The sequence below is a fragment of the Physcomitrium patens genome, chromosome 18 (assembly GCF_059467195.1).
Source record: "Physcomitrium patens ecotype Gransden chromosome 18, ASM5946719v1, whole genome shotgun sequence".
NCBI lineage: Eukaryota > Viridiplantae > Streptophyta > Bryopsida > Funariales > Funariaceae > Physcomitrium > Physcomitrium patens.
In genome coordinates, this window is record NC_143427.1 from 2470700 (window position 1) to 2483103 (window position 12404).

The 12404-nt window shown below is 32.7% G+C and overlaps 1 protein-coding gene and 1 long non-coding RNA gene across 16 annotated transcripts; both read right to left on the reverse strand.

The window, feature by feature from the left end:
* Nucleotides 1-3900: 3900 nt before the first annotated feature.
* LOC112295373 (disease resistance protein Roq1-like) lies at nucleotides 3901-5357 on the reverse strand. The gene is made up of 2 exons (XM_090244534.1): nucleotides 5325-5357; nucleotides 3901-4801 (listed from the first exon to the last, which is right to left on the reverse strand). Exons 1-2 carry the CDS (start codon nucleotides 5355-5357, stop codon nucleotides 3950-3952), a joined length of 885 nt encoding a protein of 294 aa, XP_090100660.1. The 3' UTR covers nucleotides 3901-3949.
* LOC149987425 (uncharacterized) lies at nucleotides 4847-9126 on the reverse strand. 15 transcript variants are annotated; one of them, XR_016498194.1, is made up of 5 exons: nucleotides 8937-9126; nucleotides 8279-8527; nucleotides 7964-8109; nucleotides 7622-7872; nucleotides 6403-6554 (listed from the first exon to the last, which is right to left on the reverse strand). It is a non-coding gene; the product is annotated as an uncharacterized LOC149987425 (long non-coding RNA). The 15 variants fall into 15 exon arrangements; XR_016498197.1 differs by having other exon boundaries at nucleotides 4847-6554; nucleotides 7622-8109; nucleotides 8264-8524; XR_016498196.1 differs by having other exon boundaries at nucleotides 5573-6641; nucleotides 7622-8109; nucleotides 8264-8524.
* Between the last annotated feature and the right edge of the window lie 3278 nt (nucleotides 9127-12404).

The window sequence follows — 12404 nt, forward strand, 5'->3', positions numbered from 1 at the left end:
ATATAAGAAATTGAGGTTTGTATTGCAATATCTTGAATCTTCAAAAAGTCATTAAAATGCTTTGACATATATTCACTTTTCTTGTCCATGTACAACACTTTGATCTTACATTCACATTGCTTCTTCATAAGTATCTTAGATTCCTTAAAGCTTGAAAAATATTCACTCTTGGTTTTAAAAATATAAATATACACCTTCTTTGAGAAATCAACAATAAAGGTGACAAAGTGTCTTGTTCTTCCTATTGATGGCTTCTTCATTGGTCCATAAATATTAAAATGTATAATCTCCAACTTGGTTGCATATGTTACAATTCTACTTGAAAATAAAGTTCTTTATTTTTTATCTTATATACAAATTTTACAAGCAAATATCATAGTATTATTATTGAGTTAAATAAGATCCAAGCCACTTACCATAGATTGGAGCTCCCTCATGGTTTTGGCATTTAAATCACAAAGTTGCTAATGCCATATGCCAAACTTGACTTGATCTTGTGGAAATTCAAAAAATATTGCTACTTCAATTTTATTGACCTTATAATTGATGAAGTAAAGATTGTCATTTCTAAAGCCTTTGGCAATATCTTATCTATCTAATGTCTTTGTAAAACATCCATTCATGTCAAATAAAAAGGCATCATTTTTGCTTCTATATATAAAATTTAATTAAAAGTTATGTGGCAATATTCTATAAGACCTCTAATACATGTCCAACTTAAAAGACATGTCTTAAACTTAAAAGATAAATTCTGCATGTATACCACATAACTTGAATTGAATTATGTTCAGTCTACAAAATAAAGTTGAAGACAATCAAGCAAGCTAGAAATTTCTAGCTAAGTATAGAAAGAATATAATTTTTAACAAGAATTTAGCTTATTTCTAAGTAGAATCTATTGCATAAGCACCTATGAACCAAACTCTTGCTAACTTCATTTTAAACAACATACTAATAATGCTACTAAAAACATTACCATAAGTATGAAACAAAATTGAATTGTAAGAATTCTTGACTTTTATTTGATTATCTATGTTTAAAACATTAGGCTATTACTTTTTCTACAATAATAAAATTCATGTCTTTTGATCTTCTACTTTTATTTTCCTCCTCCCATTTGTATCTTTTTAAAGCATGTGAGACAAACTAAAAACTTTCTATTACAAATCCAAGATTCTAAGAAAAAATTCAAAAACATTTTATAAAGATAAATTTTTAAGAGTTAAAATTAAAATTAAAAAAAATTAAATTATTATTTTTCAAATCTAAAAAAATATGAAATATTATATGTAATTATTTATATAATTCAATTATACACAAAGTTTTATGTTAAAATTGAAATATAAATATCATAATATTATATAATTTTGAATATATAAGCAAAACATATAAGCACAAGATACAAGTACATAAAATATATGATATTATTGTATTCCATAATGTATATGTCTAGCAATTCATTGAAGATTTATGCAATTGATTCAAATTTTGTAAAGTTATTAAGTTACTAAATTTTTATGAATTTATTTTTAATATAAAAATACTTATGAATAATAAAATATACTATAAATCCTTTTATTTTTATTATTAATAAAAATATAAATTATTAAAAAAATTACATATAAAAATTTATTAAAGATACAAGGTTGTTTAACTTTGTCAATAATAATACTAATGGTGGTTGCATATTTGAAAAAAGATATCTCAAAGATGTAAAATTATCTAAATTATTTAACAATTATGTCAACTTTGAACATCTATACACAAAGAAATATGTCATGGATATAAAGTTGATTATCTTTTTTGGTAGAAATGCCAATGTTGAACATTTACTTCTACAAAAGTATACTAAAGATATAAAATTTTCTAACTCTTCTATCAATAGTTTTAAAAATCAAGTAGAATAAACAAACTTCTATTATTATAATATCAATTTTAAGTATTTACTTAAATTAAACTATGCAAAAGATAGAAGGTTGTATAAATCATTTATTAATAATCTTAAATTTTTAATATCTATATGTATTGTAATGTATTATAGACGTAAGATTGTTCAATTCCTTTCAAAAAAATGTTGACTTTAAATATCCATTTGTATTAGTCTTTGTTAAGATATAAAATAGCCAAACTTCATAGACACTAATCTCACATATAAGCAATCATTAATTTTGGGCATGGACTTATATGAAACTTTATAAAAGCTAATAGATTGTCCAAATTCTTTTGCAACAATGTTAAATGTAGGCATTTAATTACATCAAATTATACCAATAATGTAAGCTTGCTCAACTCCTATGATAATGATATTAGCTTATTGTACCAACTAAAATCAAATATTATCAAAGATCTAAGGTTGCTCAATTTCTTTACTAAAAATGACTTCTTGCACCACCTTGTATGAAACTTTCTCTAAGAGATAAGGTTGCTCAACTCCTCTAATAATGATATCAAACTAAAACACAAACTTATATCAAATATTCTCAAAGATGTAAGATTGTCCAATTTCTATAACAATGATGTTAAGATATACTTCTAACTTAGAGCTTAAGTTCTCAAAGATGTAAGGTTGTCCAACTCCTTTGGTAATAATGTCAAGTTCTCACACCCACTCATCTTAAATGTTGTAAAAATTGTAAGGTTGCCTAATTCTTGTGGCAATGATGTCAAGTTCTTATACCCACTTATCTTAAATGTTGTCAAAGATGTAAGGTTGCCCAACTCCTTTGGCAATGATGTCAAGTTCTCACACCCACTCATCTTAAAAGTTGTCAAACATGTAAGGTTGCCCAACTCCTTTGACAATGATATCAAATTCTTTCACTATTGGATATCAAATCGTATCAAGGATGTAAGGTTGCCTAACGCATTTGGCAATAATGTCAAGCTCAAACATCCACTCATCTTCAATGTTGTCAAAGATGTAAGGTTTTTCAATGTGTTTGGTAATGATTTTAAGTTCTTGTACCATCTTATATCAAATGTTGTCAAAGTTGTAAGGTTGTCCAACTCCATAGGCAATGATTTTAAGATCAAGCACCATTTGATATCAAATATTGTCAACAATGAAAGGTTGCCCAATTCATTTGGTAATGAGTTCAAGTCCATACATCTACTTGCATCAAATGTTGTCAAAGATGTAAGGTAACCTAACTCAATTGGCAATGATATAAAATTTTGACATTTATTTATAGTTAATGTTGTGAAAGCTTTAAGGTTGTCCAATTCTTTTGGCAATGATGGCAATCTATTATACCCTTCAATACTAAACCATTGCAAATAAATCAAGTTTCCTATTGAATTTACTGGTGCCTTTAATCTTATACATCTTTTCAAATTCAAGACCCTTAATGATGTTGAATTATGCATACTTTCTTGTAATGTTCCTAAATTCGAACAACCTTCTAAATCAAGTTCTAATAATGTATTTGTTAAGAATATTAAACTTGGAAATTTTTTTATGAACTCACAATTCTTCAATTGTAAAACAATTAGATTCTTCAACTTTTCCAATGCTTCTTCGTCAAAGATTTTATGACATAAATTAAACAATATCATAGATTTCACAATGTAAACTCAATATCAATACAAAATATCTTATAATTATCTAAATTCTATTATATTACCTCACAAAATAATGATACATCATATCTACAAATACTACATGCAAACTATTTATCATCATTCCTAGTTGTATGCATCTCATTGACACATGTGTTAAGTCAAGTACCTTTGTTGAGAATCCGTTTGTTTGCACTATGCTCATTTTCCATATTCTTGTGTCTTTATATGCATTATTTGTTTCAACAATCATTCAACCTATGTCTCGTAAGTGGTCATGCATTTTCAAGATTCCATATTCATCTATTTTTACCAATGAATGACTAATCAATGTGTCCAATGTTTCCTCTACATCTTGCTTCAAATACAATCTCTCATTATTTGACCATATTTACAATGCTCTTTCTTTTGACATCCCATGTGGATATACATCACTAGTAAAAAAACAACAAATGTCCAAAAACATGTCTTTTTCTTCAACTTTTAATTGGTCAAAGCTTACTCTCAATATTGTCCAAATCTTATAGTCACTATTTTCTTCATCTCTTTTCACATTTCTTGCTCTTTTTAACCTTTGAAAAGCTTGCTCCCAACATAGTACTCTCTTTTGTCCTCTCAAAAATGCTCCCATAACTTTCAAACTCAAAGGTAAGCCATTGCAAGCTTTCACAATCTTTTTACCCACATCATCAAATTCTCTAGGCAATTCAACTTGCTTTCTATGAGAATAACTAATAAACAACTCTAAACTTGAACCTTCTTCAAGTTCTTCAATATCCATTCTATGAGTCTTTATGGAACAATCCTTCATGCTATTCCAACTTCGTGTAGTTACAATCAAAGTGTTTCCATTCCTTGCACAAAACTCATCTATAGGAACAATGTCTCTAATTACCCTTTGTTCCTTCACATCATCAAACACCAAGATGGTATTCTTTGACGTTAAGTGTGATATCAATAATACTTGAGCATCTTCTAAAGTCTTTGGTATTTGATTAACCTTGAGTTCTTTTAAAATGTAGCAACAAATGGTGTAGCTATTACCACTATGTTGCATGTTTTCAACAAAGCATGAGGCATCATACATATCCTTCACCTCATTATACATACACTTTGCCATTGTTGTCTTGCCTATTCCACCCATGCCAACAAGACATATTGCTTTTACACCATTTTTGCATAGCTCTAACAACTTGTTTGAGTATTCTAGTCTACTTAGTAGTTGTTCTTCTTGCAAACAAACCTACAAAAACAACCACAATTGTTATGCCAAAACATACACATTGCATATTGTTATAAACATTCATCTTCTCATATGTACACCATTTAACTACTTAAATCTATTGTATGTCTATGCCAACAAATCAAAGAAACAAAACATAAATAACTACAAACTATATCATTTCATCATCACCACATGTTTCTTTCTTTCTCATAATTTGGTGATATTTCTTCTTTGAACGACTAAATAAAGGGCTATTATCTTTATAAAATCCAATCAAAAACTTTGTCTTCAAACTTGCAAGTCTTTCACAAATATCTCCAAACTTTGGACGTTGTGAAGGATTCAAACTCCAACATTCTTCAATCAACTCAATCAACTCATCACAATTTGAAGGTAATTCCGGTCTTTCTCCTTCTTTTATCTTTTTCAATATTTTTTTTTGTTTATGAATATTAAAAAATGGTTTTTTTCTTGAAAGAATCTATGAACATGTCATTGCAAATGAAAATACATTTGCTTCAAAAGCACATGTTTTCATTGCCTTATCTTCATTCTCAAATACTTCCGGAGCCATATACCTTGGTGTGCCATAAATAAAGTCACAACTTTTACTTTTTGGAGTCCTTCCAACATTGCTTTTAGAGGTCCCAAAATCACTTATTTTGACAAATGTCCATTCTTCACCATTGTTCTTGACTTCCTCTATTTTAAAATTCACAAGTATGTTATCTGGCTTGAGATCCCGATGTGCAATTTGCATGTCATGCAAATAACACATTCTTTTTGCAACTTGATACATAATATCAATGAGAAAACCAAATGCCATTGATTTTTTTTTTTTCAACATATCAACCAAACTCATGTCCATCAATTCTGTCACTAAATACAAAGTTTCATTTCTCCCCTCCATAGAGCACCTCTCACCAAATTTGTTAGTATCCACTTTTGCAGCAAAAAAATACTTCACAAGGTTGGGATGGCTTAGAGCTGCTAAAATTCCCACTTCAATAGGAACATCTTCTTTGAAGATACCAACTATTTTCTTTGTGGTACTCAATATTCCAAACCACCTCGATCTATAAACAACTCCATTTGCACCTTCACCTATGCAATCACCAATTTTTAAGCTTTCAATATTATTTGAAAGCTCCAAAGCATTCAAATCTCCACCTTCAATGCGACCCAAGTCTTTCCATCTTTGCAACAAATATTTAGTTAATCCACATTCTTCAAAACAATCATCTTGGCTTCCATCAACCAACCTCTTGTAGAGACTCGCATCATCTTCTTCACCTTTATCAAATGTAATAACATTACACATAATACGTGCAATGTCTTCAAATTCTTTTGAATAGTGCATTGTTAAGACTTTACTTGCCACATTACAACAAAGGACCAAATCTAAAAGGATTTCTCTAAAACTTTCTTTGTTCTTCATTTGAAAGATAGTTGCTTCACACCATTTTCTCTCCACAATTTTCTAACAATAAGAAGCTTTTGCCCACCACAACATGCAACTCAACAAATATAAGCCACATCTTTCCAATGTTGTCATCATAAGGTATTGTTGATACCTTTTCAAATGCCTTTTCAAATGCCTTTTCAAATACTTTCATAACTTGGACAAGTTGCATGTACAAATTAGTACATTGATTTCTATTCAACATGTATTTTATCTTCAATAAATCCTCCATTCTTTTCGTCAAGATTTCACATTGCAAATAAATACTTTGAATGTTCATGGCTTCTTTTCTTGATGAAGATGCAAGTCCTTGCATACAACCAAATACACAATTGGGCATAGTAGATCACTTGTAAATATTCAAGTCTAATCCTTTAATTACACAATCAAAGACACCTAAACATGACAAACAAAAGAATCAAGCTCTATCCATCTTACATCAATGCATATTTTGATTAGATCCAAACCTTCATCCTCAAATATGTCAAAGTACCATTCCTATTCAATGATGTTCAAAATCCACTTTTCTAATATATTAAAACTCATAATTCTAAATACTTCATGTATATGTGAGAAGGATATTCTATCCTACAATTTGCACTAAAATTTATACAATAATTTTATACTATTCATCATTACCATACTCTCTAAAGCATGACCTTCTCTCATGCACACACTTAGAGCTTCACCAACTCCACAAATTCCAACTTATAAAGTCTTCCTTGAGTCATTAAACTCTTCCTTCAGTCATCTTACAATGACAATTGGTATTATATTCTACAAATGCTCTTTTCAATCTACTCTTCTATTCTTCTCCATTCACTAATGAGTAATACCTTATCCTAATATCACCAATTCACTAAACATCCCCATCCACCACCAATCAAAATCTCATTTCTTATCAACTTTTCATAATTATATACAACAAATTTACACTCTACACAAAAAAAACATTACTCATGCAAAAGCAAAATAACACATTCACTTAATTATTGTATTCAATTTTTAGAACCTAGCCAGAAGTTACAAGTTCATAGAACTAAGACTTCGACATGAAGTACAACCCCACTAACTCCTGGCACACAAAAGCTGGCAATCCTATAACCTCACATGCCACGCTTGACCCCTGTCGTTGACTGCTTGAAACAACAGATTATGGAAATCATTAAAGTTGAGCGTCGGCATAAACTGATCAACTCGGAGAAGAATTCAGAGGTTGACAGTGCAGACATAAGTGTCACATACAAGAATGGACAGGGCAGAAGAGAGGCAGGCACAGCCATAAACGGTTCGACAACATCCAATGGGGTTTGGCTTGTTCCAATAGAGAAACTCAGGGACTACGGAAGACGAGACGAGGGAGGGAGTTGGCTGACCTCAAATAGTAATGTGAACCGACAGACTCGACGGCTTAGCGTTGTACTTCCGCGACCTGGACCTCACTGCACAGGTGCATGTGGGTAGGAGCGAAGTATCCACAGGTAAAAGTCGATAGATTGAAGCTTGACAGAAAAGTGTGATCACGAGGGACAGCGCACTGTCCCAGCTTACCGCGCAGGCTGAAGCTTTTCACGGGGAAAAAGTGTAGAACTTGTTGGAAAGAGGTTGGCCACGGCCTTCAATCTCTCTGATATGCAGCAGCCCCGAAGCGCGGTCATGACAGTGAAGAGAGAGAGCACATTTAAAGAGTTTGAGAGTGGGCACAGCTGCGTACGTACACTTACTAATCAGCCACAGATGTGTGCAGTGTCATAGGACCAATGCCGTGTAAACACTCAGAACAGCAAATCTTGGCGCTGTCGGAAACGTAAAGCATCGCCAAGTGGGTTACGCGCTCCTGATGTGGGTTTGAAGGATTCAGACCCTGCACACAGTGACCAGAGTATCGAAACAGTCAGTGGGACCAACTACCACCGATGGCGATTCCAACCACGTGGGAGGGAAAGAAACTGAAACCAGACTTGGAAGCAGAAACATATTCACAGCAACGCAGAAAGCAGAATGTCGATCTTACGTACCCCAGCACAACTTACTTAGCTGATACCACCAGGGGGAACATGAAAACGAAGACTATTATCTGGCCATCACACCTTAACTCCACCACCACGACACTCAAGCTACCATGCAGAATAAGCCCAGATTGTATGCATATATCAGATGGCTGGAACAATGCCTTCATCACCCAAGGAAGAGTCAAACACAGCCTCCGGTGCACTCGAACGGTTAATGTTTAGCTGGCGTGGCGAGGAGAGCAGAATATAGAGTTGCCGCTGCAAGAGCTGCTGCAACAGCGGCAGATCACGCAGGACAGGTTGTCCACCGCCATACACAAAATCCAAAAATAAGTGCAAAAACAGGAATCCGAACTTCTGCTTCAATCTCCAAATCCTTCAAATCAAACAACGATCCTTCCTCCGCAAGCTAACTGGAACCACGACCTCCGTCACCAAAAAGGAAAACCTCTCAGAGAAGAACCTAACAAGCAAACCGACAGCGCACCATAACGCTCACAACTCTGACAAGCATAGCGTACAAAGCCTTCCAAGTTCTTTTTATTCCTTCTTCCGGCGCTGATCTTTGCCCGACAGTTTCGAAATAACTCCACCACAACATAAAAACACCACACCTGCACGCGCACAAACAATATTTTGAGGGCGCGCTTGTAAGCCGGAAAAATGAAGGATGACGCACCTCAGTTGAAAGCCTTGCTCGTCAGATGATTTTCCTGAAGGAGTACACGGCGAAACCCTGCACCCTTGAAGAGTGAGGCGGTGAAGAGGGAGATGGAGCTCTGTATCACTGAACCGAAGACGGAGGAAGCAGCAGACGACGAAGACCGAGGGAGCAGAAAGCTCGAGCAATGACCCCATTCCTCCTGCGGCTTAGCAAACCCCCCCCCCCCCCCCCCCCCCGAGTCTCGGACGCGGTTTTCGGTCGCTGAGTCCCATCTTCAACCGTGCCTTTGTCTTCTGCAGAAACTAACATCTTGGGCATGATCCTAAAATCTACATTTGATGAAGATTGCTTGGTCAATTTCCGTCACATAGTTAGTTGCTAAATCCAGGACTAATCTAAACGCCTATGCGTGTAGAATAATGCCTAATACAACAAAAAAATAAAATAAAATAAAATAAAAATACTTTTGTTTTCTTTTTTTTGTCTCTTTCTTTAAAAAAATGGATAAACAAAAAGAAGTTCTAGTTTTGTATATGGATTAAATCTATTTATTAAAATTATGTGCATAAAAGAGTTTGTAATAATAGTAACGATTGCAGCTACAACCTGTTTATTTTTAGTAGAATCATAACTACCTAAGTAATTATTTTTGTCCAAATGTGTACACAAGCAATTCTAATTTCAAAGCTTAATATTATTGTTATAATTCATCTAATCAGTATACTTGATTTTACTTTATTATATATATTTTAAAAAATGTTGTTATTGTGATGAAATGTTCTTTGTAATACAAATAATTAGACTTCTACATCAAATAGGTGAGAGTGAAATTAACATCTTAAATTTACAAAGTATAGTAATAAAATTTATTATTCCTTTAAAAAAATTATTATCTTTTGCTAAAAGATAAATGATATGTTATCAATATTATATATATATAAAAAAATCATATGTTTTATGTTTTACTTTAGTGATCAATTCTACATGCATAATTAAATATTCTTTTGTAATTATACATACTTATAATAAATTGGAGATGGGTGAGGTCAAGACAGGGAGTGGGGTTGGAGAGGGTGGGGACGAGGGTGGAATCAAGACAAGGTGGTGGGATCATGGATAGGGACATTAGCTAGGAATGGGGTATGAGAATGGAAAATGGGAGATGTGGGATGGGAACGGGGTGGGGAACATGGTACAAATATATTTTCAATCATTTAGTTGGAAGAGAGGTGTAGCTTTAACAAAATTAGGATGTGGCTTCAACAAGTCTCTCTTGATATGTATATATATATATATATATATATGTATGTGTGTGTAATAAAATATTGTAAGTAAAAAAATCTTTATATTTAAAAAAAAAAAAAAAAAAAAAAAAATCGGACCAAAATGCATATAGTTATCATCAAATAAAAACCACTAAACTAATCAGAGGATATGAATGATATTATTCAACGTTTTATCATCCTAACACATTTCATCTAAACGATCTTACCGACATACCGTACAACATACACAAGAGTCGATATGGACAGAACTCAATCGCGCTTTGTGGGTGCAAGCTGCCGCTTCAAGCATCGTTCATTTAATGGTTTGCAGACGAACAAAGTAGTAGAGAAGCAGCATGAAAACAGAATCAAACAAAATGATGATTTTACAGGATGTCTGTGACGCTGAGCACACCAGATGAAATGGTTGCTTCTGATGCCACTTGCCTTCTATTCAGCACGATTCCTGGAGGCAGTCAATAGGACTCAAATTATTGCATGATCGATAAACGATGACTTCAGCAATGCATGATCTTCATCTGATTTACACAACTAGCAATGTTTGATGCCCTTTGTTCCCCATCTCCACACTGACTCGTGTTTGAGTGGAGTTGTAGTCCCAATATGTCACAATATGTTTTTGTTCAGTCTGTTAGTTGTCTGATATTCATTGTGACAAACTTTATTAATTCACTAGATCCTTCTAGAATAGTTTTTGACTACTTTTGCCCCGCAAGGATCGTGCTTTTTGGTGCATTGATCAAACGTTTTCGGTGCAAAATATAGGTTCAACAGTTTCAAAATCAGTTTTCGGTGCTTCAACTTTCTGAATGGGATCTTTTGTGCCTTTATTCTGAATCAATGATAAGCCTAAGTGAGTAAAAATCCTTTGAGTTGTTCTCTCTACCTTTGGAGCCGCTCAAGATGATGGAGTTTTTGATTAGGCAACAGCCATCTCTTTGTGTTAAAACTTGTAGTAGTACCTAGAATGTGAACGCAGACTAGTGTTCCGACGATTGCTGCTAACTTATAAGTGCGTTGAATAAGAGGCTAGCACTTGATCAATTGCAATTGTACAATGTTAGCCACAAGGAGTTCACAACACTGACGATGCAAGTTAGTTACAGTTCTCCGTGCTATTCAAAGGTTTTGTGGAGTGATGGCAAGTATAATAGTTGTCAAGCGGCTTCATAACTTGGTCCAATTTGAACTGCCTTGGATTCAATGGACATCCTTTGACATAATCAGATTGCTTTCTTTGTCATCAAAGATTGCATAGGGAAGAAACCTTTGTTTGCCTCTTTGCAACTGTCTATCCTAATATTATTAATCAAATGTTTTGAGAATATTAGCACACATCAATACTAAGGTAGTCAATTCATTGTCAATCATCTCTCATTTCCAACATAAGAGTGTGATATTTGATATATAGGGTGACTAGGACTGATATTGATTAAATAGATAATGTGTTGATTAAAATGATGTTAAGTTGTGAGCAATAAATAAAATTTATTGTATTTAAAATGGATTTGCATGAACTATCAATAGGTGGCAATTATTGATTGGTTGGAAAAGAATAATAGTATAATTAGATGCCGGACTTCTCTTGATAATATTAATAAGTGTTATACATCATAATTTTGTAAAAGTTGAATTCTTGGTTTTGTAATCCACCACCAATTGAAATTAGGTTGGTCTCTTTGTGTAAAATAGGTCAAAGAGAATCTTCAACTAAAACAATTATATAATTATTTTTTTTGAGGTCAAATTATGTAGAAATACTTGGAATCTTCTTGATTTCTATTTCTCTTAAATAAGAGGGCTCTTTGAATTACTCTTAAAGATGTTCTTTTTAAACAATCTCGACTTTTTAATATTTACACCTCTAATAAGAACCAAGAAAAAAAATCAATTATGAATAGAGTTAGTGGATTTATTCTATAGTAGAAAATCTTGGATTTTTTTAGAAAGATTGGAATGTGATGAAAATACCAAAAGACAAGTTATCATATTGTGGAAGAATATTAATACATGATGAAAGTATCTCAAGGAGTTTTATTAAATCTCAATTACAATTGAAATATTTTTTTGTAACATATTAGATTTTTATGGAATAACACAAGAAATAAAATTTGGATTCTTATAAGAGCATGTAAATAATAATATTGTCTTGATATAAAATTTTAGAAAAAAAAAAATAAGATAATGCCTTTTAAAA